General features: G+C 36.8%; 1 protein-coding gene across 1 annotated transcript; it reads left to right on the top strand.

The window, feature by feature from the left end:
• Positions 1-4,041: 4,041 nt before the first annotated feature.
• LOC100020096 (flavin-containing monooxygenase 3) lies at positions 4,042-26,754 on the top strand. The gene is made up of 9 exons (XM_001372689.4): positions 4,042-4,185; positions 5,349-5,486; positions 13,723-13,911; positions 17,034-17,196; positions 17,804-17,946; positions 20,984-21,183; positions 22,615-22,970; positions 24,294-24,366; positions 26,320-26,754. The coding sequence occupies exons 2-9, from the start codon at positions 5,355-5,357 to the stop codon at positions 26,660-26,662; spliced, it is 1,599 nt and encodes a 532-aa protein (XP_001372726.1). The 5' UTR covers positions 4,042-4,185; positions 5,349-5,354; the 3' UTR covers positions 26,663-26,754.
• Positions 26,755-27,179: the final 425 nt, after the last annotated feature.

Below are 27,179 nucleotides of genomic sequence, written 5' to 3' on the forward strand. Positions count from 1 at the left end.
ATTTCACATTTCTTGGCCTCAGTTTTCTCGCCTATAAGGTAAAGATGTTGGACTAAGTGATCCCTGTGGTCCCCTTTCAGCTCAAATTTTGTGAAATTTGTGAAAAATGTGTATCAATTGCCCATCTTAGTCACATGATAGAATATCAAGCATTCCCTGGCCATAGTTTACCTTTTTCAGGAAGTGAGCTTTATCCTACTGGGAATTTTCCTGTTGTTTCTAAAATCTCTGCATTTTTGGATGATGTTAAGAACGTAACTTTGGCCTGGCCTCCATACCTCCTTCAAGTGAGCATGAACTTCCTGTTCTCATATAATTCTCACTTTGATGTTAGTGTTACTCTTGTAATCCCAGGTGGAGCTTTGGGATTGGAAGGAGTTGGGGGTCACTGCTGATTAAGAAAAGGACCTTTTCAAAACTATAATTATATTGTCAATTCTTAGAAAGAGTTAAAAAGTAATTTATTCAGATGATTGATCCATCCACAGCCTCTTGTTAACAGTGGCCTATCATACTTTTTATCACAACCTGGAACATAAGAATTTGACCTGCTGAATGGAAAGAATAATACATAAAAGCATATTCAAATCCAAAAACATTTGTTAAACACCTACTATGTGCCCAACACTATGCTAAACACTGGGGATACAATTAATAAAAAGAAAGACAACCCCCTGCCCTCAAGGAACTTACAATCTAAAGAAGGAGACTACACACAAAATAAAGCAGGAAACAAGACTGGGGTACCCAAAAGAAGGGAATGTTATGTGGAAACCAGACAGGGCAGCAGATACAAAGAAGGATATGAGTCCATTTTATATAAGAAGGTATTTGGAGGAATTTGGTACTTTATCCTCCAACCCTCCATTCAGAGCAGAGAGGAGGCTGAGGGAGGTGGTGTCAGTCAGAGCTTGAGTTAGCATATGGTGGTAAATTTAGAAATATTGAATATATCTTGGGAGGGACAACTTGTTCCTTAGAGTTAAAACCAGGCAGAGTAGCAGCTACAAAGTGGAGATGCAAAATTGGATTCTGGCCTAATAGAAACATTCAATGAAAAAAATCAGTAAGTTTTTATCTTTTATTAATGTAACAATAGCAAAGGACAAGAAAAAAAGTATTTCTGATTTACTTTTTACAAAGTAACAAATTAGTTTTTTAAAAAAAAAAGAAAAAACAGGGGGCAGCTGGGTGCTCAGTGGATTGAGAGTCAGGCCTAGAGACGAGAGGTCCTAGGTTCAAATATGGCCTCAGCCACTTCCTAGCTGTGTGACCCTGGGCAAGTCACTTAACCCCCACTGCCTAGCCCTTACCACACTTCTGCCTTGGAGCCAATGCATAGTATTGACTCCAAGATGAAAGGTAAGGGTTTAAAAAAATTACTGGATTGTACCTAAAAATAAGCCTAAACTGATATGATAAAAATGACATTATTGTCATTTAAAATATTTTAACACCATGATGGAACTGTCATCTCTTTCTTTAAATTTTCATATCTTGCTGGTAAGTTAAAAAACATAAATCAGTGACAATTTGCATGCTTCAATCCATGTTAGGGTCAGACGTTCATAATGTTTGCTTCACAGCTACCATGGTTAAAAAGATAGTTAAATCTCTGCAAATTAACTCCTTCCTTTGTACACTATGCTTTTCAGAAGAATTGATAGCTTCTTTAACACTCATTATTGACCCAACTAAAGAATGTTACCATCAGTCTATACATTTCAAGGTAAATTAAGTAATTTCTGAATATCATCTATTTCATCCAAACCAAACTTTTTTCCAATGTCAAAATTACTCTTTGCACAATACGAGAAAATGCACGTAACCAACACAATTATTTGTTGCCAAGGATGGCGCATTATTTAAACTTGCATTAATCATCTTTAGCTGTATTCTGAAAAATGAGCAGCTTCCACCAGACTGCCAGAAGAGTCCCCGACACAAACAAGGTATGTCTGATAGAGATATGAACTTGGAGGTTGGGGTCTCATAAAGGGATAAAAGATAATTGCCGATTACATCTAAGAGACTGAAATTGACAAAAAAAAAAAAAGTACTGTTCCCTCCCCCAACCAAGAAGTTAAAGATCATTCTATTGTTTATCCTCCCCTTGGACAGTAATGCACCATGGTGATCCTAGAAAGCCAAACCTCATCCCACTAAATTTTCCAAATAATAAATATTAATGGAGCAACACAGCAAAGTCCTAGTGGTGTGACATTGGGCAAATACTTAACTCCAATTGCCTGGTCCTTACTGCCCTTCTGCCTTAGAACCAATACTTAGTATAGATTCTAAGGCAGAAGATAAGGGTTTTAGAAAAATATTTTTAAACACTCTCCACTCCCTAATTCTTTTTATTTAAAATATGTATGTATATTATTTTATATGTGAATCAAATTAGAATTATAATTTTATTTATTTTCTTCACTTTTCTTATTGAACCCCCCATTTGTGTTAAATTGTATCCAATGGAAGCCAGCAGTACTTTAAGTATCAACTACATGCAGACCCCTGTACCAGCTGCTTGGGATGTAAAGGCAAAATGAAACAGTCTCTGACATCAAGGATCCCGCATTTTACTGCAGTCATACAACATGCAAACCAATAAAAGACAAATGATACATCATAACTGGAAGAAGAACAATCCTGGGAAAGTCAGCAGAGGGATATATTGTCCTTTTTGAAGAATGTAACTGCATTTCTTTAACGACATACTGCAGCACAAGGCTCAGTTACGTCAAGCTAATTGCTTTAGCCTCTCCTCCTAATCTTTCCTAATTTCTGAGTTTTTATTTGCCAGTGAGACTCAGTTAAAGTTCTCCAATTTCAATTCATTAAAAACTTATTAAGCATTTATTATGTACCAGGCACTCTGCTAAGCATGAGAGGTACAAATAAGGAAAAGAAAGATTCATCCCTGTCCTAAAGTATCTTTCATTGTGATGGGAGTTGGGCCAGGACGGGGTTGTTGGCCAACAATGTGATGTTCCATGAAGTAATATTAAGTAGAGATATTGACGGGAAATGGAAATCCCTGGAAAGTTCTGAAAGTTCAGAGAACTCTACAAAGACAGACTTTGGAAGGAGCCCAGCGGTCCTCTATCCAGACTTCTAATCAAAGGGGAAAGGCAACCTAAGGATCTGTGAGGCTGTTGAGAATCAAAAACGGAGTCAATTAGTACCATAATAAGATTTCAGCTCATCCTGAGTAAGGCATGATGTAGAGAATCTGATAGAAAATAAGAGTTTCCTGGGTAATTACATTGTTTGAAATTATGTGATTGTTTGAAATCAGGCTAAAAGGTGAGTGAAAAAGAGTGTGAAACTCCTTACCCTCTTTTATGATTATTTTAATAACATAATCACTACTTTAGAGTGAATAGTCAAAGTGATACTTTGCTTCATAAAATTATAGGGATTAGCTAAGAAAGTTACAGTTTAGGGTGGTATCAAATCTTGTTTATATATTTTAACCTTAAGCCTACAACCAAAAGTTGCTGCCAAGCCCATCACACTCTGCTCTGGGTGCAAGCCCAAAACGGTTAGGAAGGAGGGGGAGCCCTGCCTTGGGTAAAGAGGTGGAAGCCTGTTTTGGATGGAAGCCCAAGACAAGATATGAGCATCTTTTTTTTTTCTATTTTTTGTATGTCATAAGATTTCTCTCTCTAAAAAAAAAAAACAAAAGGCCATCTTCTAAGACTCGGGGTCTCTGGTTCTGATGGGACCAGGGTCCGACTTTATTATGAAGAGAGCCTCCTCTCCATAAACCTGTTATTTAGCTTGGAGTTCTATATTGGGGTGATAAATGTTCACCACATCTATAAAATAAGGGTGTCCTGAAATAGTTTTTATAGGGGCTATGAAACTTAGAGAACAATGGTTATTTTTGCTTTTATCCACTTTTTATAGCGCCCAGGAAATTCTGAATATGGGTTTCAAATCCTAAACCATAAAGTTACGCTAAGACTTTTGGAGGAGTCGGGTGGGAAATGAACAGATAGATTCATTGAATCACTAGAGGGAAAAAAGGCTTTTTTCTCTTTAAGAGCAGCTCCGCCTATGTCCAATTGTTTTCTCTAGAGGAAAGATTTTGCAAGCCTCATATAAATTCCCTCATATAAATCCTCATGCCCCTTGGAGGGCATTCAAGGATTCAGAAGAGGTGAAGACTAAGAGAAGGTAAGAAAGAGAAGAAAGGTAGACACTAGCAGGATGGGAATAGAAGAGGGGAAGGTTGGGTAATAATACAAATGATGGTCGTAGTCTTACTCCTAACATAATTGGAATAAAGTATAGTGAAGAGTAAGGAGCAATCCAATGAAGAAGTTCTAATCAATCTAATCTTTCTGAGGAAATATTCTACAATTTGTACTGGTAATTTCAAAAAATAGTGTGAATGAGCATATACTTCTCAAACTGTGGTTTGTCATATTTACAAAGGAAAAATTGGTGTCTCTCATCTCTGAACTGAGGGAATTGAACTAAATAATCTTGGAGGAATTTCCTCCCTGTTCTAACATTCTATGTATTCTCTTGCATCTATATTACCAGATGCACAACTGGAGGTGAAATAATGTTTCTGAGAGAGAGGTGAAAGGAAAGATGGGAAAATGCAAAGAAGTGTTTCTAAGGTCAAGAAACCTAAAAATTATACTTGGCTAGGAACTTCTTTTAATCATTATACTAAAGTGATTAGTAGTACATTGTGAAATAGAAAACTATTTGCCCCTTTATGTTTTAATTTCTCCTTATCACTCTATTAAAGTAGTTAGTAAGGAGTGAAAGTTAAAAGAACAGCAAAACTGGAGAGGGAAAAAGCATTTTTAGTTCATAGACCGGGTTACTGATCTTTGAAAAATTTAGAATTATTAATAATGAAAAAGTAAGGAAATTTAGGAATTATTTCCTATGGAATTTTAGAAGCAGGATGTTCAATATAACAAACAAAAGGAGAGATGTAAACCATAATCAAATGACCAAAAGGAGTCTTTAAAATTGTGGTGTATATGGAAAAATGATTTCATAGGTTAAATATGGTCCCAGTATGGAAAGTTGCTTCAGTGATGATCGGCATCTTCTTTGGAATTTATAGTCTTAAAGAAGATAAGGGGTACTGAACACTTAAGTGACTGACCTATTATCAGACCTGGGATTGTCCTGTTTCTAAAGACATCTCTTCATCTACTATGACAAGTTGATTCTTAGGGATCCCTAAGCAGAGAGGGAGAAAAGTAATGGGTACAAAATCCAACATGTTTCTCATTAAATCAAACAGAATGTAAAAATCTGAGTTAAATAATGATGGTGCCGAATAACATTTGCCTGGACCTCTGCTCTTACAGGAGGCCATGGGGAAGAAAGTGGCAATCATTGGAGCTGGTGTGAGTGGCCTGGCCTCCATCAGAGCCTGTTTGGAAGAAGGGCTTGAGCCTATCTGCTTTGAAAGGAGTGATGATGTTGGGGGCCTGTGGAAATTCTCTGTGAGTTGGCTGTTATTATGCTACTAAGAAAGAAAGTTGTTTCATGTGGTAGAAAAGACTTTTTTGCCTTTGGCTTAGATTTCAAAAATGCCCAGAGGGATAGTGAACTAAATATGGTGAAAAGGGGAAGATTGTCAGAGATAGTCCATTTTTTCTTATTTGAGTAATTCTTTGTTATAAGGGAGGATTTCTATGACAGAAGAAGAGAAATGGGAAAATGATAATATTTTTTAAAGCGTATCAGGAAAGCAAGGAGCTTTTTTGTTTGTTTAATTATTTCCTCCCACCTTCCATAAACTACTTTCAAGCCAGGAACAAGTAGAGCAATGTGAAATCTCAAAGGTCCTCAAGAATGTCTTCAGATATTAGTTTAAGATTATTGTTGTTCAGTTGTTTCAGTGATTTCCATCTCTTTGTGAGCCCATTTGGGGTTTCCTTGGCAAAGATACTGGAAGGGTTCGCCATTTTCTTCTCCAGCTCCTTTTGCAAATGAAAAAACCAAGTCAAACACAGTTAAGTGACTTGCCCAGGGTCAAAACAGTACTGAGGCCAGATATGAACTCAGGAAAATGAATCTTCCTGACTTCAGGTTTCAGAGTCTATCCACAGAATCACTTAGCCTGAGATTAATCATTAATAAATGAACAAATTCATGTCCAAATATTGTGCAATGGTTTATCGTTGACCCCTTACATATTTATTTTAAGAGTAGACTTCTTGTGTTTAATTGACTCATGTTGTCATCATTGTTTATTGCATCATCCCCAATTTACATAGTGGATGTAGAGCTTATCAGGTGGTGCTACAGGTCTTGAGTGAACTATAATTACATCACAATGTTTTATTTCTGGCACAAAAATGATGGACTGAGAAAGCAACGCCATATAGAAGTTCCCCAGACCACCTTTTCTCTGAGTTATTAAGGTCCAAGTTTTTATGTCCAGGTTTGATCAAATAAAATGTTAGTGATATCCAGACATATAATTGCTTTCATTTAAACAATAGTATCACATCTCCAAACCTTTAAAGAATTTTTATTTTCATCTGATTCAGATACTTCAGCTTAGAGCCACAGAACACATCAACACAATTAGGGCTCTGTTTTCTTTTTTGTATTGAATTTTTTATTTAATTAATTAATTTAGAATATTTTTCGAGGGTTACATGATTTATGTTCTTTCCCTCCCCTCCTCCATCCACCCCCCATTGCCGACGCAATTCCACTGAGTTTTATGTGTGTCATTGATCAAGACCTATTTCCATATTATTGATCACTAGGGTGATCATTTAGAGTCTACATCCCCAATCTAGGGTTCCATTTTCATTGGTTATTTGATGTGGTATCAGAGGTTTGAAGCTAATGGAGACAACACAGTACAATGGCAGCAACAATGGTTTTACAGTCGTAGATCCTGAGTTCAAATCTCAGTTTGTTTACTTACTATTTGTGTGAACTTCTCCATGTTACTTAATTTCTCTCTACTCTTCAGTTTCCTGTTATTAAAGTGAAGGATTTGGAGAAATGACTTTAAGGGTCCTTTCCAGTTCTAAATCTTAGACTTTATAATGCTGTGTATTCTGTGGTCTTATGATTTTAATGGTAAGGAGGATGGCATGGATTAAAGATATTTGAATAACCCCAAGGAGCTTGCTGACCAATTTTATAGTCATCTAGGCTTCTACTTTCTAGATAAAAGTGAGAAAGGTAACAAATTTGGGAAACTGAAAAGAGTTCATTCCTCCAAAATAAATGAATTAAAAGTTTCTTGAATACTTGTAGTCATAATTGAGAAACTAAGGCTTTCATAGTTTGGTGGCACAGTAGGTAGAGTGGTAGTATAGGGAAAAGCTGTGCTGAAGATCAAAAAGAAAGTCAACCCTCATATACATGCAGATTTCAGATAAAAAAATGAAGATATCAATAATCATAAGAAAAAATATTCTAAATCACTCTTGATTAGAGAGAATAGGGATTCTATTTGTAGCCAAAAATTTAAGGCTTCTTTATTACCCCAGCCCTAACCCTTCAGTGATTCCCCTAAACTAGTTTTGGATATGAGAAATTCTCTAAGCTAGCCAACCCTCTTCTCACTTATTTTGGGGAATACTGAACTAGCCCTGCCAAGAAGGACCTTAAATCCCAGCCCCAATATCACTTTATTCCTTGGGGTCTCAGTTTCTTCATCTGGAGGCTGAGAATGACTCTAAAACCTTTCCAGTGCTAACTCTACAATCCTATGGTTTAACTAACTACATAGTTTCTGTGGGCTGTATTCACCTGAATGTGCCCTATTAAGTAGAATTTGACTGGATCAAGGTTACTGTGAAACTGAGCTCCACTAATTCAAATGATCCCTTCTTACATTGCCTTTGCCAAAAGTGACACAAGTTTGATGTCAATTGTGCTGCTATGAGCCGACTGATTAGGTAACTGAAAATCAGCGTGACTATCTCTGTCCATTTTTTACCTGTCTTTTTATTTGCTTTCCTAGAAGCTTGTACCCTTCACCTAATTTCAGTCTATAGACAAAATATAATCATTTAGGAAAAGTATTTCAAGAATGGTATTCCATCCAATAGCCTTTCTTACAAGCACACAGCCATGAATGAGTGAATAAATATTTAATAACTGCTTGCTACATTATTTTATTACTATATAGACTATATATTATTATATATGCAATATATATAATATACTATTATTATACTCTTTTAATCACAGAGGTTACAAATTCAAAAGCAAAGCTATCACCAAGGAGGATGTATTCTTTTTTTTTTTAAAAACCCTTACCTTCCATCTTGGAGTCAATACTGTGTATTGGCTCCAAGGCAGAAGAGTGGTAAGGGCTAGGCAATGGGGGTTGTATTGATTGTATTGATCAGAATAGTAAAGTCTTTCATACCTAATTATTGTTATGATATTGCTATTGCTGGGTACAATATTCTCATTCCACTTCATTTTTCATCAGTTCATGTAAAGTCTTCCCAGTTCTTCCAAAACCATCTCCCCATCCCTTCATACAGCGTAACAGTACTCCATCACAATCCTATACAACAATTTGTTTAGACATTCTTCTGTTGATGGAAATCTCTTCAATCCCCACTACATAAAGAGCTGCTATCAGTATTTTTGTACAAATTGATTCTTTTCCTTTTTCTTTGATCTCTTTGTATTACAGATATAGTAGTGGTATTGCTGGGTCAAAGGCCGTGAACAGTTATAGAGCTTTTTGGACAGTTAGAAATTGTTCTCCAGAATGATTGGTTCAATTCACAACTCCATGTGCATGAGTGCACCTATTTTTCCAGACCCCCTCCAGTATTAACTAGTTTCCTTTTCTATTATATTAGCTAATCCATGTAAGGTTAGAGGATACCTTGGAATCATTTTAATTTTTAATTTCTTCAATAAATAATGACAGAGCAATTTTGTGTGACTATTGATAGCCTTGATTTCTTCTGAAAACTGCCTGTATATATATATATATATATATATGTATATATATATATATATCCTTTGACCATTTATCATTTGGGGAAAGGCTGTTATTTATATAAATTTGGATCAGTTACCTATATATAGACAGTTCACTTAATGTAAACTCACATTAGACAAATATGACACCCCAGGGGCTCTGGCTTCCCATATGGGCAGCAATGGTGGCATCAGCTTGGTAGCAGCCCTGGTGCAGCCAAAGGTCCTCCTCTGCTCTAGGCACAGAAGCTGCTCTGGCTGTAGGGATGCAGTCATCGAGATGAGGGAGCCACTCCAAACCCTTTGAGGAGGCAGAATAGTCTACTTGTGTTCATGTGTATTTCAGAAATGAGACTTTTAGCAGAGAAATTTGCAAAAAAGAGAGTCAGACACATAGACAGACACACAGACAAAGACGGGGGGAGGGAGAGAGGGAGTGGGGGGGGGGGGGGGAGAGAGAGAGAGAGAGAGAGAGAGAGAGAGAGAGAGAGAGAGAGAGAGAGAGAAGAGAGAGAGATCTGACCTTCCTGTTTAGAGATAGATTTCATTAACCAGTGACTAGACAGTAATGCCGTTGGGATACCCAAAAGCCTTCAAGCAAGCAGCAAATTGCTTTGTGTTATTATAACCCCATGTGTCTGCCTTCTTACCTCTGGGCTGCTTTCCTTGTCTTAAAATTTTCCTTAGGTTTACTTACTTTTGTGCGACACTAGGTGTCACTGTTTCCCTAAAAATAAGAAACATTTCTCAAGCACTTACTATGTGCCAAGCATTCTATTCAAAGTTTTATGATTATTTTCTTATCTGGTAAGTATATATACAATATATGCGAGTGTGTATATACATGTCATTTATGCACACACACACACACACACACACACACACACACACACACACACACATATATATATATATATATATATATATATATATATACATACATACATATTTGTTTTTCTCTGAGATCTCATCTGGGTTTTCCTTGGCAAAGATACTAGAGAAGTAGACATTTCCGTCTCCAGTTCATTTTTATAGACAAGGAACTGAGGGAAATGGAGTTAAGTGACTTGTCCAGGGTCACACATCTTTTAAGTGTCTGAGGCCATATTTTAACCCTGGAAGATGAGTCTTTCTGATTCCCAGACAGCCAGTGCTCTATCCATTCTACCACCTAGCTGCACACACACACACACACACACACACACACACACACACACACAGTGTGTGTGTGTGTGTGTGTGTGTGTACAGAGAGGGAGGGGGTATTATTGTAAGGTGGAATTGAAACTAAACAGTCTTTGATAATTTAACTGAAAATATCTCCCTTTCAACCCATCAAAGGCTTTAGACTGTATTAAAGTTCTTTGAACTAGAATGATATTGTACAAGAATTGTGTTCAGATGAGCCAGAAACTTGGCTGTGCCCCAGGCTTTGTCTGCAAATTATCAAATAAGTTGAAAAGGGACTCCTGCCAAAAAAATGGAGAAAGTAAGACATGCTTGCTAGCTAAGCTCTTAAAACAGAACCACCTGGGTGGGGGGACAGAAGAAAGGGGGCCTGGCCTTCAGCCTTCTTCTCCTTCTCCCACTCATCTTTTGACTGTCAGAAGACCTGGGGAGTTTTAAAGATGCTGGAGGACGTTGGACTTCCCATTGGCCCATTACTGTCCCAACTTTATCTCAGTATGGGCAGACAGCAGCATCTTCATTAAAAGCCCAAATGGATGACTAGACAGATTCACAGCTGCATGAAGAACCTGCATGGGTAGGGATGGGCATGTTCAGACATCTTGTCTAAAGGGAGCTCCTTGAGCACCTCAAGTATGAAAGAAAAAGGACTTGCAACAATCACGAGCTGCTACACCATGAGTCATATGTGTTCTCTAAGCTTAAACCCATTTTCCACTGGAATGTACTTATGGGAGAATGTTTTCACAGACTGGAAGGAGGTGACTTACTCTAAGTAAATATCTCTTTCTAAAAACTACTTAAAGCTGGCCAATTACATTTAGAAGGAAGCACACCGGGAGGAATTTGTTCCAATAGCATTTGAGAAACAACTCCAAACACTACCAACTTCTCTGACCCCCACAGACCACCACCATCACTCTTCACAGAGACTCCTAGAACAGTGAGAAGGGGAATTTGGTCTTACCTTGAACCCAAGGCTCATCTCTGAGAGTGAAATTTGGGATAAAGATCATCAGGCTTTCTGTGTCACATGTATCTATAACATATCTGCATGTATACATGTATACATTTGGGGACAGAAACAAAGAGAGATGGACAATAAGAGAATAAGAGAGCTGAAGAGAGAGAGAAAAAGATGAGAGAGAGAGAGAGAGAGAGAGAGAGAGAGAGAGAGAGAGAGAGAGAGAGAGAGAGAGAGAGAGGGAGGGAGGGAGGGAGGAAGGGAGACAGAGAGACAGAGATACTAAAGTTAGGTTAATAAAGAAAAACTAGAAAGGAAGAAAGACCTCTTCTAAACTTGACTTACTTTTTTCTTCTTCTTTCTCCTTGGATTTCCTAAAATCTAGGCCATCTCAAATTCACGTATTCATGTAATATTTCTTTTCCCTTGGGAAATGAAAGGAGTTTCAAAAAGCCAACAATCTAGTCCTGGCACTCTTCCTTTCAGAAGAGGTATTACATTTGCATATCTTATATTCTCCCCATAAATCCTCATGTTTCTCAAAGAAATGGGGATGTTATGTTTTACTTTGAAGGCTGTACCTTCTTCCTAGTGAATGCTTAATAAATGTTTAATTCATTAATTTAAAGTTCTACAAGCATGCTTTAGTTTCATTTCCTGAATCCCACCTTCCTGCTTCAAAGTTGTTTTTTTTAATAATGACTCATAAGTCATAGTCAAAGTGATTTTAATCCATTAGTCCATCAGTATCCATTAAACAGCTACTATGTGCCAATCATTATATTAGGTGCTGGGGATAAAAATACAAAAGTGTGACAATCCCCGTCCTCAAGATCCTTACATTATCCTGGGAGGATATAAGGGGAGAGGGAATTCATGTTCACAGATATATACATACATATATATATATATGTATATATATATATACACATCTTAGAAACAAGAGAAATAGATTAATGTGACACATTTTCTCTTCACCTCCCTTCTTATCAGCTATGTGCAAAGATATGCCAATGGTTAATCGAAGTTCTGTCACGTTAACCCACAAGAGACTGCCTTAGAAAATAGGCAGCTATTTTGATGAAGTTTTTGTTGATGAGTTGTTTAAGTCATGTTTGACTCTTCATGATCCCATTTGGGAATTTCTTAGCAAAGATGCTAGGGAGTTTACCGTTTCCTTCTCTAGATCTTTTTACAAATGAAGAAACTGAAGTAAACAAAGTTAAATGATTGGCACAGAGTTATATAGCTAGCAAATGTCTTAGGGCAGATTTGAATCTGTAATGATGAATCTTCCTTATTCCAAGCCCAGTACTCTATCCACTATTCCACCTAGCTGTCCTGTACCACGTAACTGAAAACACAAGTTTGAATCCCACTTGGTGGCCCTGGTCACCAAAGGAAAGAGGTAATATTTGTAAAGCATTACCATAGATTCTGGTACATAATAGATGCTATATAAATGGGGTTTAGGGGGCATCTGGGTAGCTCAGTGGATTGAGAGCCAGACCTAGAGATGGGAGGTCCTAGGTTCAAATCTGGCCTCAGACACTTCCCAGCTGTGTGACCCTGGGCAAGTCACTTAACCCCCCTTGCCTAGCCCTTATCACTCTTCTACCTTGGAGCCAATACACAGTATTGATTCCAAAACTGAAGGGAAGGGCTTTAAAGATAGATAGATAGATAGATAGATAGATAGATAGATAGATAGATAGATAGATGAATTAATTAATCAATTAATGGATGTTTATTCCCTTCCTTCCACTTGGCCACTCAGGGTCCCCTTGCAATTATCAGAGACTAAAAGTTGTACTCTTTTACAGCTCTCTAATGAATTTAACATCTGTAGGAAAAGGGACTGGACATGTGATTCGTTAGGATAGAGAACTCTCAGGGGAAAGAAACTTCCTCTATCAATGCTGTTTGGCACCTTCTTGGCAACTTTTAGACTTGAGACTTGCCTAGAACAATGAGAGGTTAATGTCTTATCCGGAGTCACAAATAATAAAATTTAATATACAGCTTACATGTGTTTTCATTATTTGTATATGTACCTTATGCCACTCTTAGAGCATAAGCTCAATGAGGTAAGAGGAAGGAAGGGGAAGTATGTGTTTTCTATCTTCCCCAAGTCTCTAGAATAGTGTTCTGCACACATGGAATACACTAGCTAACAATTTGTTAAATTAAACTGAATTCAAGAGGGTAAATCATTCCATTGCTGAAATGTCCTAATTATTAGAAAAATGTTCTGTATAAAGAACTCTGCTTCCCTTAAGTTTCTACAATGGTTCCTATTTCTGCCCTTGGAATCAAAAGTGAAATCTGCTTCCATTTCCTCACTGTAACCATTTATGTACCTGAAGACAGCTATCATGTTGGTTCTATACTCTCCATTTGCCTGGATTAATTGAGTCCACTCTTAACTAGTCTCCCTTGTTTCAACCTCTCCTAGTCTAGATATTCTTTCCCAAGGTCTTTTGAATTGACGTTAGAGGAAATTCACCCTACTAGTGAATTAACTTAGAAATGTGCTTCAGGCTTTACAGGCTTCCTCAATTATAGACATCCAGGACTATTTTTTTAATATCGATGCTTTTTCCTCTCCAGGACTATGCAGAAGAAGGCAGGGGAAGCATTTACCAGTCAGTGTTCACCAACTCTTCAAAAGAAATGATGTGTTTCCCAGATTTTCCTTTCCCAGATGACTACCCCATTTTCATGCATAGGAGTAAACTCCAGGAATACATCACTACATTTGCCAAAGAGAAGAATCTCTTAAAATATATAAGGTTTAAGGTAAGGTGTTGCCAACAGAACTGGTCCTGGGTAAAATTATGAAGCCTGCACAAGCACCTTGAAGCCTCTCCTCTCTGGTCCCCTCCTCTACCTTCACTTTCAGCACCATTCACTCCCTTTATGGCAACTCCCAATGCTGATGCTCTTTCCTGGGATCCCACTAGAATGTGCCAAATAAACCAGCCTTTCCTGAGAAGTTCAGGGATCTACCTCTCTATGTTCCCTTTATCAAAATAAATCTGTACTCTAAAAATGTAAGCACTGGAGGGGAACTCGGCAATCAAACACTTTTGTTTTTGAGGAAACAGAGTCACAGAGAGATTACAGAACAAGTCAATGGAGAAGAGCTGGAAACAGTCTATACTGGTCCTCAGTCAACTGTTAAATTTTCAGTGTGAACACTTATACGTTGTAAATAAGAAAATACTACAAGTCAGAGCTTGATTTATTGTTTTGTTGATTATCCAGACTTAATATAACAATGAAGAAAATGTTAATAATGCAGATTATACTTTAAAATGTGTTATACATAGTTTTTCTTCAGAGAGCCTATTATTAGACACTCACTAACATACCCCTAGAAAGAACACAAATCTGACTCAAAGACCAGTACTCTTTAGATGACAGATTTCAAATGGGAAGGGACCTTAGGGGTCACGACTTATCTGTCCCTCTTTCTTATTTTACAGTTGATATAAGGTAGTTTGCCCAAAGTCATATAAGAGGTAAGGGGCAGAGACAAAATTGAAAAACATATCCTTAGACTCCATAATTCTTCTCATTGTTCCATTTTGTTTCTCCAAGGCTACTTCTACCCCATTCCACTACACTACAATGTCTACTTAGATTCCATCTGACCTTACATTTCAGTTGTAAAAATGTCTGAGAAATAACTATCTGGTCACTGCCTAATGTATCTACTAATTCAGAAGTCTTTCTCCCACTCCAAATATCAGTGTCTAACTCAATTCATATCTACATTTTCATATACATCTGTGTACACATGTAGATGCATGTGTATATGTATACTTATATCTATATACTTTTATGTCTATTTTGGAATTCATATATATGTAGGGATATAACATATATCATATCTATATGTGTTGATGCCTATAAAGTCCTCAGTATTTTCTGTTTTTATTTATTTGGGGACATTTTGTAATTCTCTGATAGAATAGGGACTCCTTAAGGGAAAGAATTATCTCACTTTTGGCTTTACATATCCAGAGCACAGTATGATACCTGTCCTTTAATAGCAGGTGCTTAATAAATGCTTGTTGTTTACTGACTTCAAATAGAAGTCAGACAGAAAGGACTAAGGTCCTTGGGCTACTGAGGCAAGAGATGGGAATGTATCTTCTTTAAGGTAACTTTTAATCAATAAAATAATATTTTCTGAAGTTGAACCATGTGAAAAACAACAAAGTCTGATGGAGATTAAGAGGTGGTAAGTGAAAAATTAGTGATGTTTCATATAGTGTGTAACAGTGATGGAGGTCTGGATTTAAATCTCAGATCTGCTATTTACTACCTGTGTGACCATGAGCAAAATCACTTTGCCCCTCTAGGACTCAGTTTCCTGATCTATACAATGATTTGGAGGTTGGACCAGATGTCCTCTAAGGTCATTTCCAGCTCTAAATACAATCTATGGTCCTATAATATTAACATTCATATTGATTCATAATGTACCACGTGAGCAGGAGCAACTTCTCTGGACTTCAGTTGAAAACAGGTTTCAGGAGAACCAAGGTTCAAATTTGGCCTCAGACACTAACTTGCTCTAAGACTTTGGGTAAATCATTTAAACCCCATTTGCCTAGCCCTTATCCTTATGTCTTAGAGTTATTATGAAGGCATAAAATAAGGGTTTAAAAGAAAAAGAAAATTTAGGTTGTAACTTGCCCAAGGTCACACAGCTACTAAGACTGTGACATTAGTTAGAAATTCAGATCTTCTTGCCTCAAAGGCCAGCATGCTATTCTCCCTGTGTATTGAAGACTAGATGATTTGAAGCAGTATTTCCTGCTCAAAATCGATAGCCTGTGGTTTGAAATTAATTTAAATATAAATAATTATCAAGCACATTTAGTTCTATTTGTTTTCAATATTCCATTCTTTTTTTTTTCTTTTAAACCCTTACCTTCTGTCTTGGAATCAATACTGTGTATTGGTTCCAAGGCAGAAGATGGTAAGGGCTAGGCAATGGGGGTTAAGTGACTTGCCCAGGGTCACACAGCTAGGAAGTGTCTGAGGTCAGATTTGAATCCAGGACCTCCCGTCTCTAGGCCTGGCTCTCATTCCACTGAGCCACCCAGCTTCCCCCTCAATATTGGATTCTTAATAAAGTATTTATATATATATATATATATATATATATATATATAGTATTTATATATATATAAAGTATTTATATATATATATAATAAATTAAATTTTAAAAGAAGTAAATCTTCAGGAAAGGATTTTAGTTTTAGAGAATATTGGGTCCTTAAAGTTCTCAACATGGAGTTATTGGTCACTTCACTGTGATTCCCATTAAAGTCTCACCTTCTAGAGGAAACCTTTCCCAAACCCTCTTAATTCAAGGTCTTTCTTTCTGTTGTCTATATTCTTATTAGCTTGTATAAAGTTTGTTCCTACAAAGCTGTTTGCATATTGTGTCCCCAGTTTAGAAGGTGATCTCTTTGGAATCAGAACATGTCTTTTTTTAAAGTTCTTACCTTTAGTCCTAGAATCAATACTAGGTATTGGTTCCAAGGCAAAAGAACAGTGAGGGCTAGACAATTGGAGCTAAATGACTTGCCCAGGGTCGCATAGCTAGGAAGTGTCTAAAGTCAAATTTGAATCCAGAACCTCCCATCTCTAGGCCTGGTTCTCTATTTATGAGCCACCTACCTGCCCCAAGAAAATATCTATTGATTTTTTTGATATCTCCTCTATTTATAGTGGCTGACACATAATTGGTCCTTAATAATTGTTTATCGACTGATTCTTTCACCTCTTAAGTACATTAAATCCTGTCTACCTCCAACTTAAAGTAAATTCTATGCCCCTTCTTGTCTATCCTATCCATTCATGCATATTACTACCATTTTCTTGTTTGTTTTCCTTTTAAGACCTTGGTCTCCAGAATAAAGAAGCGCCCTGATTTCTCTGTCACTGGCCAATGGGATGTTGAGACAGAAAAGGATGGGAAGCAGGAATCGGCTGTGTTTGATGGTGTTCTAATATGTTCAGGACATCATGTGTACCCCAATCTACCAAAAGATGACTTTACAGGTGAATCTAAATATGGCATGCAGTGAAGGCTTGATAAAACTGAGAGGCAAAACTTTTGATTACTTCCTTTGTGTGTGTGTGTGTGTGTGTGTGTGTGTGTGTGGTTGCTGCTCTCGTATTACTTCTCTAAATCCTAGGGTGGTAAAAACAAATCTCTGCTTTCCCCCATCCACTTTGAACCAAACCTAGTCATACATCATCAATGTGGGGAACTCCTTGTGTGGAATCTCCCTCCACTAATGTAGATTAATAACAACTTTACTCGAGAGTTTCCAGGGGAGTGCTGATAGGTTTAGTGATTTACCTATGATCATACAGTCCGTATGAGTCAGAGGCAGAACCTGAATCCCAGCCCTTCTGATTCTAAAGGCAGCGTTCCATCCACTGCTTCTGAAGACCTTTCTTTCTGAACAGCTATTTTTCAAATTGTCCATAGGCTTCACCGTAAAAAGTAAAGTGCTGCTATGAGAACATGGCACTTGCAAAATAATTTCTGCAGTTTGCCATAACACAGAGAGATGTAAAAGAATTGTAAAGATTCAAAGGAAAATATTTTTCCCATTTTCTTGCATAAATGAACTCATTTATTCTCCACTTTTCCCCTCAGGGCTAAAAGGGTTTAAAGGTGAATTCTACCACAGTCGGAAGTACAAGGGACCAGAAGGATTTAAGGGAAAGAGAGTGCTTGTGATTGGTCTGGGGAATTCAGGTTGTGATATCGCTACAGAGCTGAGTCACACAGCAGCACAGGTATGATTTTCCAAGATGCTTTGTCTTTTATTCTTGCCTTAAGTATCATTCCTATGGTAGGAAAGTACTATAATAAAGAGTCTGGGTTCAAATTTGGCCTCAGGCACTACCTAGCCTTATGACCCTGAGCATGTCACTTAACCACAACTTCTTTGTCCTTAGCAATCTTCTGCTTTTAGAATTGATGATTAGTTTCAATTCTAAGACAGAAGGTAGGGTCTTAAAAAGAAAATAAGGAGCCTGCAATGGCATAGTTGACTTGGAATTCAAGCCATTTGGATTATGTCAGTCTCCCTCTAAAAGTAGACTCCAGGGGGCAGTTAGGGAGCTCAGTGAATTGAGAGCCAGGCCAAGAGATGGAAGGTCCTAGGTTCAAATCGAGCCTCAGACACTTCCCAGCTGTGTGACTCTGGGCAAGTCACTTAACCCCCATTGCCTAACCCTTACCACTCTTCTGCCTTGGAATCAATATATAACATTGGGTAAAAGGTAAGGGTTTAAAAAAATAAAGGCAGAAGGTAAGAGTTGTGGTTTTTTTTTTTTAAGAATAAAAAATAAAATAAAAGTGGACTCCACCAAATATTAATATCCATTGGCTGGTAAAGTCAGAATATGCCTAAGAAAGTACCATTATAGTAAAAATCTGTTTCAAGACATCAATGTCTTCCTTTACAAATATTCTCACCTTGCCTTAGTTCCCATATGCTCTGGATTTTAGGTAAAATCTATCAATAATTCCTTAGGTCTGTCCTAAAGCCAATGTTATAAACAGTGAGAGTTTATCCCTAGAAATCATATCTAATGCTACTAGCCTAGGGGTTCCCTGCATGCTTCCAATACCAGAATCACTGAGTCTTATGGCTAGCAAGCATCATAAAGATCATCTGATTGGGGATGGAGACTCTAAATGATCACCCTGGTGAAATTATCAATAATACGGAAATAGGTCTTGATCAATGACACAAGTAAAACTCAATGGAATTGCACGTTGGCTATGGGGGTTGGGGGAGGAGGGGAGGGAAAGAAAATGAATCAGGTAACCATGGAAAAATATTCTAAATTAATTAAATAAATTTTTAATTAAAAAAATCATCTGGTTCAACTTGTTTGTGAACAAGAATCTTCTGTCCAAAATCCTAAGTGAATCAGAGGTAACCTAACACTATTTAAACTTCATAGTGCTGGAAATAAGAGAGTTCAAGTTATAAAATCGAAGAATTTCAGAGGTAAATGAAATCAACCCTACTCATACCCTACAATATTCATAGAGGATAATAGATTGAGAGTTGGAAGGGAGTCAGAAACCATCCAACTCAAAACCCCTGGTTTTACAAACGGGGGAAAGGGTTCAAGAAAGGTAAATGTTTTGCCCCAAATCACACAGTCAGGGTCAGATATGGGAAATGACCCCAGATGTTCTGTCTTGAGAGCCAGTGGTAGTTCTATTTTACCCTTCCCTCTTTAAAAATAGGAATCGTGGGAACTTTGCTTCCTGCAAGGCAGCCCCATTCCACTTTTGAAAAGGTCTAATTATTAGAAAATATTTAATGACAGCAACTCAAAAGGGATATTTCTCAAAGCAAAGAGGAGGTGTGACCCACATTGATTAAGCAAGTCTCTTGTATATTGACAATGTGAAAAAGCAGGTAGCCATAACTAGATCAATTAACAATAAGTGAATATTTATGAAAAATTTATTATATCTAAGGCACTGTGGGGGATCCAAAGAAATACAATCAAGAGTCTCCTTCTGTGGAGGAACTTGAAATCTTGCTGAGGACACTGCAAGTAGAAAGTCAAAGTAACAATACCAGAAAACAGCAAATAATTAAGCATCCTGAGGGAAGTGTTTAATGTTGTGAGAGAAAGAAGGAATTGTAGAGCAAAGTCTCCCAAAAGAGGAGGGTCTGGAGCTAATCTTTAAGAAATGAAAGAAATGAGACAGGGAAAGAAAAATGGAAGGGCATCTGAGGTGGGAAGTTAAGGCATGGAGGCAAGACTATGCTTTGTATATTTGGGAAACTGTCTAGTTTGATTAGGCCAAAGTATTTGTGATCAGGGAATAACGGGAGATAAACTCGGAGAGGTAGATTGAAACTACACTATAGAGAGTCTTGAATATCAATACTTGACCAAAAAGTGTAGACTTTGCCCTTTAAGGAACGAGAAATCACTAACAAATTTTGATCATGAGGACATGAGCAAACTACAAAATAAAGATAATTTTCCTTGAAAGATGGACTGAAGAAAAAAGTTAGAATTAGGGAAATAGGTCACCGATTTTTGAAATCACCTAGGTAAGTTTACCCAGTAACATTTTTTTTAAACCCTCACCTTCCATCTTGGAGTCAATACTGTGTATTGGCTCCAAGGCAGAAGAGTGATAAGGGCTAGGCAAGGGGGGTTAAGTGACTTGCCCAGGGTCACACAGCTGGGAAGTGTCTGAGGCCAGATTTGAACCTAGGACCTCCCATCTCTAGGCCTGGCTTTCAATCCACTAAGCTACCCAACTGCCCCCCCCCCCCCGTAACATTTTTAGAGAATATTTATCTCATAGTTGACAAGCAAAAAAAAAATAGGTCTGGATTCCTTCATATATATAAAATACTATGTACACGTACTTTATAAGGAGACATGTATAATGTCCCTTCTTGTGACCTCAACTTCAGAGTTTGTTGGGAGAGGTAAAATTAAAATTCACTTATCACCATCCTTCTATATTGAGAAATTGGTTAATAGGAAAGTGTGCTTGTGAAATAGAGTGATGATGATAGCATTTATATAGCTCTTTAAGGTTTATAAACAAGTACTTTATAAATGTTATCTCCTTTGATCTTCCCCATTTTATAGATGAGAAAATTGAGGCAGAGGTAAGTGACTTTCCCAATATCATACAGCTAGTAATTGTCTAAGGAAGGATTTGTACTCAGGTCTTCCTGACCCCAGGTTCAACTCTATTACATCCCCCTAACAGTCTGATATTGTTTATTATTACCAGGTAGGAATTTAATTCTACTTGCTTTCTACTTTTTTTCAGGTTGTCATTAGTTCTAGAAGTGGCTCGTGGATAATGAGTCGTGTCTGGGATGATGGCTATCCTTGGGACATGTTATATATAAACCGCTTTGATAACTTCCTAAGAAATAACCTCCCTACAGTCATTTCTGATTGGTGGTATATGAAGAAGATGAATGCAAGATTTAAGCACGAGAACTATGGACTAATGCCTTTATTTGGGTACAATATATTCAAATTCTTACACAGCTGAATCTTTTCATGTTAGTGCAAGCATTTTACAGGAGAGTTATTTGATTCTCCATCCACACACCTATTCACAATAGACATGAAATAACATCAGAATGGTGATTAAACCTCAAAACTTGGATCATGAGAATGAAACCCTCAGCAAAGGCATGTATTGACTGAGCCAGAGTTTACTTGAGTTCAGTAAACAATCTTGGGATGAAACTAAGACAAGGAGAAAGGAGGAAGTAAATAAGAAAGCGAAAATTTCTAGAGTGGCCCATGACAAGCTGTGAGTCCAATTGCATGTCAACAGAGATGCCAAACTTCAGATAGGCCCAATGAAAATAAGGTTGATTGTGGTTACCAGTTGTCTATCAGTCACTCAGTCACTCAGTCAATTCCAGGTACCATGCCAAGTTCCGGGAATACAAAAAGAGGCAAGAGACAGTCTCTGCCAAACTAAGTCATGAGGCATAAGTAGTTCAGTAGTAGAATGTTTCATCCTAGATGACTTCCAAAATCCTTTCCTACCCTTTCAGGGCATGAGGAACACTTGCAAGAATAAGGAAGAATTTCCTTTTCCAGGTTCTTCCTTTTGCTAAAATGATAGGTAGAGAGAGAAGGCCATTAATGACCTGTGTAGAATAAGAGGAGTTAGCATTTAAAGTGGACTCTAAGAGCAGATTAGGAATACCTTGGACAAAGAGGAGCCTAGTTCCAAGCAAGGTAAATACTGAAATGAATTCTCTTCCAAGTATAAAGAGTTGGTATTAGATCACTTCCTGAAATAAGGTTGTTGCTGTTGTTGTTTAAACCCTTACCTTCCATCTTAGAATCAATGCTGTGCATTGGTTCCAAAGCAAAAAAACAGTAAGGGCTAGATAATGGGAGTTAAGTGAGTTGCCCAAGGTCACACAGCTAGGAAGTGTCTGAGGCTAGATTTGAACTCAGGACCTCCCATCTCTAGATCTGGTTGTCAATCCATTGAGCTACCTAGCTGCCCCCTGAAATTTGTTTTTAATGTGTGTGTTGGGGGTCAAGGGAGATGGGTAAGAAGCTAGTTAGATCACTGGGTTGCTGAAATAAGGTTTTATTATGGGTGGTGAGGTTATGGGGAAATGGGTAAGGAGCTAGTTAGGTCACAGTGTCTGGGAAGGATGAATAAAAAGGATATAAAAATGCAGGCTTTGTGAGGGGATCTGGGCAAATACAAATATCATCAACTTTACAGCTTGCCTAGGAATGTTGTTTACTATAAATCAAGAAAAGTATAGTTGCACTTCCTATAGATTTCCCATATTTGGGGAACAAAGTGAAAACCATAAGCATTATAGTCTTTTCCTTTGTTTTATGTAAAGTCTGATTTTTTTAAAAAATTTTAAAATGTTATATTCTGAGCTGCTAGCTCTTTTTTCTATTCAGAACTCTGAGAAAAGAACCTGTGTTCAATGATGAGCTTCCAGCCCGCATCATCTGTGGTACAATATCCATCAAGCCCAATGTAAAGGAATTTACAGAGACATCCGCAGTGTTTCATGATGGGACAGTGTTTGAGGCCATTGACACTGTCATTTTTGCAACTGGATATGGTTATTCCTACCCTTTCCTCGATGACTCAATCGTCAAAAGCAAAAACAATGAAGTGACCCTTTTTAAAGGCATCTTCCCTCCCTACCTTGAGAAACCAACCCTCGCTGTCATTGGCCTCATCCAGTCCCTTGGTGCTGCCATACCTACTGTTGACCTGCAGGCCCGGTGGGCTGTAAGAGTAATAAAGGGTAGGTGGAGGGAGAGATAATCAATATAGGTGGGATCTCTCAGAAAAAGCTCTAAAGTGAATCAAAGATCCAGCTATCTATCCAAGCACAGGCAGGGCAGACAAATGGCAGTCCTGGTAACAGAGGAGTCTGGTCCAAAAAAGCAGAAAGTCATTATCAGAGAGGTCGAGAGATAGATAACTTAGAATCAGCATCATCATGGTGATATACCTCAGGGTAGTCTTGAACTTGGAATGTCTTGGAATGAAGTTCTTTCATGAACACATGTTGGCTATGTGACCACAGAGAAGTCACTTAGCCTCTTAGTACTATTAGAAAATAAGACTAAATCAGTAACAAATAAGTTATGGCTCTGCACCTGCAGAAGAAGTTCATACTAGGCATTCTCCTTTTATTGATGAAATTGCAAATGGAAACTGAAATAAATAAGAATAGAAATAGCATTTCTATAATGCTTTAAGGTTTGTAAGGTACTTTTTCAATATTATCCCATTTTTTTATCAGAACAATCTTGGAAGGTTTTTTACATTTTATAGATGTAAAAACTGAGGCATACACAGATTAAGTTACACAGCTAGTAAATACCACAGGTCACATTTGAACTGAGTTTTTCCTGACTAGTTTTAGCACTCAACACACTGCCACTGAACTACCTTGTTATCACATTCATTATGTAATTATTTTAATTGCTGTGACTAGTATAATGTCTTGGAAGAAGGGACAAAAACTTTCTGGGTAAATCAAAATAATCACTTGTGTTTTTGTTACTTCTTGGTTTTGTTTTTGTTTTTTAATTTATTTGTTTGTTACATTAAAATTCCCAAGTGATTCTTTTCTTTTCTCACTCCTCTTCCCCATTAGAAAAGGCAACATTTGACTATATATATATATATATATATATACGTATATATTTATAAATAAAACTGTCTTGCTTGTTTCTACTTATCAGTTCTTTCTCTGGAGGTGGACATATACAAATCATTCTTCAAGCAATATTTTTGTTGCTGTATATAATGTTTTCCTGGGTTCTGCTAATCTCACTTTTTGTAATTTCATGTAGATCTTTCCATATTTTTTAAACTGGTCTGTTCATTATTTCTTAAAGAGCAGTAATGTTCCATCACAATTATACGCCACAATTTGTACAGTATTTTATTAGTTAGTCAGTTAAGGCTAAAATTGTCACTGCACTTTATCAGATAAGACATACCACTTTGGATTCAAACCAGATTCTTAATTATTTGAGTAGTTTATGATTCAGGCTATTCATGGAATAAAGTAGCATTTTTCCACCCAAAATATAATTATGATTTTCTTTTCTAGGGACATGTCCTTTGCCCTCTGTAAGTGATATGACGAATGACATTGAGGAGAAAATGAGGAAAAGATTCAAATGGTAATATTATTTCCTTTTCCTTCTTTCTTTCTTTTTTCCTTCCTTTCTTCCCTGCTGAAAGCATGAATTTTGCAGATCAATTACAAAGGTAGTAATAAACACTGATGTTAATACCCATACTTCAATATAGTTTGTTAACTCCATCACTTTTTAAAAATGTATATTTTGTTTACTTTTCAGAATCCAGTTAAGTGATGCTATTGTTGATTTCTATTCAATATTAATATGTTTTATTGAGCTTATAAATGTGGTTAAATACCAACAAAATGGAGCAGGTTCAGAGAAGGGCGATCAAGATGAGCAAAAGAATGGAAATATAGTTTCTGTGAATTGATTAAAGGAACTGAGAATATTTTATCTGTGGAAGAGAATCCTTACAAAGGACATGATGGTTCTCATTAGACATCTGAAGAGATATTATGTTAGAAAAGGATCATATTTGACTTATCAAAGACTATAGAACTAATAGCTATGGGTATTTATAGAGGCATATTTCACTTAGAAATCAGGAAAAGCTTCTTATCATTAAAGGTGATCAAAACAGAAATGAAGTACCTAGGAAGATAATATGTTTCTCATTACTGAATAACTTTAAGTAGAATTTGAATGGCCACTTAGCAATATTGTGGAGAACTAGATGGCCTCTATGGTTTCCTTCTACTCAGAGATAATATGGATTACTGTGTCATTAAAAACCAATGTCAAACTCAGGTTCAAATAGATATGTAGGAATTCAGTGAGAAATTTATAGCTATGATACATAAATTATTAACAAAAATTCAAAAAGAAGATATTCTATGAACCTTTTTTTTCTGGAACAAAAATAGTCTGAATACTCATACTAAGGAAGGACAAAGCAAATAAAGAAAACTACAGACTAATATCAATAACAAATATCAATGTAAAATTTTTTAAATAAAATCCTAACAAAAGACTGCAAGAATATATATAGAAATAACCAAATTGTATTTATATCAAGGATGTAAAGATTGCAAGTGTTGGTGTCCTAAAACAATGGGGAGGACATCATCAGAAACATAAAGGATTTCTGATCATTTAAATCAATAGAAATCCTCAAAACTATAGTGTGGTAATATTAGAAAATATGATTTCTTGCAAAAGTCTAGAATTTTTTAAGCATGCCTCAAAGATTTCACAACATAGCACCTATAACAATTTATTTTGGCCTAAAAATAGATAATTGAGGTGGAGAAAGGAATGTTGAGTAAAAGGAGGAAAATCAAAATATAAGCCCTCATAATTCACGTGGAAGTAAGCACTCATTTTTCTCATTACGAGGGAAAAAAAGACATTGATGTTTAACCAGTCACTTGTCATGGATGCTCATAAATATACTTGAATTAATTTGATATTCATTTTCTCAGATATTTACAAAGAAATAAAAAAGAAACCTTAATGCCTGCATAAATTATCATCTTAGTCAGATTTCATCTACAAAGGGCATTTCTGCTAGTCAATTCGAGAAAGAGAATCTTCAGAAATACATTGTAAAAGAATACTTTTGTAAATAATCATAGTTCATTGAGGTGATCTGTAGCAGTCAGATGATCATAAATCTAAGTAGCATTAAAATATTTGTTGATGGGAATTATCAAGTTAACAATAAGTAGATTTCTGTCTTTTTATATTCAATTATTCTAAATCAAGAACTAGAATGATGCTGATATTATAATTTTCTACTAAAAAGGTGGTGGTTCTCTATGGATCAAGGATATATATGTATATATGTTAGCATTATAAACACACATATATCAAAAAAGAATTTGAAAAGAGAATATCTTTTAATTTGAATATAATTTTTCAAAGATAGCCTATGTCAGGAATGTGGTCTGTAGTAACGAGTGACTATTATTTAAATAATATGACACTTTTGCATCTTATTTCTTGACTGAATCTAGACACTAATGCCAGGATGTATTTTTCTTTCTTAAGGTTTGGCAACAGTCAGACTATACAGATAGACTATATCACATACATGGATGAAATTGCTTCCTTCATTGGTGCAAAGCCCAACATGCTTTGGCTGCTCCTCACAGACCCCAAACTGGCCATGGAAATTTACTTTGGTCCCTGCAGCCCATACCAGTTTCGACTGACAGGACCAGGAAAGTGGCAAGGAGCCAGAAATGCCATCCTGACACAATGGGACAGGACCTTGAAACCCATGCAGACCCGAGTTGTTGGTCACCCACAGAAACCTTACCCCTTCTTCGAATGGCTTAAACTGCTTGCTATTCCTATTATACTCATTGCAGTTTTTCTTGCTTTGAACTAATAATAAATGTCTGGAGGATGTCTAACTCAGAATTATGGCTATGCCTGGGATTGGAGAAATGCTATTTTTAAAATAAAGAGAATTTCATGTTTTCTTTTTTCTTGTTCAATCCTCCACAAAAGTGCCAAATTAGCAAGCTCTGCTTCTCTGGCTTAAAAAAAAAATGCATTTCCACACCTTTAAATAAATACTTATTAAATAAGAAGCAGCAACTTTCTCCTGTCTCAGAGAAGGATTGTGTCTTAGACATCACAGAGAGTTGTTATAAATTTGTATCTCATTTAAATTATCTCCAGGGAAGAATACTGTTCCACTTAAACTTGTTTCCATATGCAGAATTCTTTCCCTATCAGGATCTCTCATTATGCTTCAGTGTGATATTCTTTCTTTATTTAACCCTTCCCTTCTGTCTTAGAATCAATACTAAGTATCACTTCCAAAGCCAAAGAGCTATGAAGTTTAAGAAATTGGGGTTAAATGACTTCCCCAAGATCACACAGCTAGGAAGTGTCTGAGG

This window comes from Monodelphis domestica, chromosome 2 (assembly GCF_027887165.1).
Source record: "Monodelphis domestica isolate mMonDom1 chromosome 2, mMonDom1.pri, whole genome shotgun sequence".
In the NCBI taxonomy this organism is placed as follows: Eukaryota; Metazoa; Chordata; class Mammalia; order Didelphimorphia; family Didelphidae; genus Monodelphis; species Monodelphis domestica.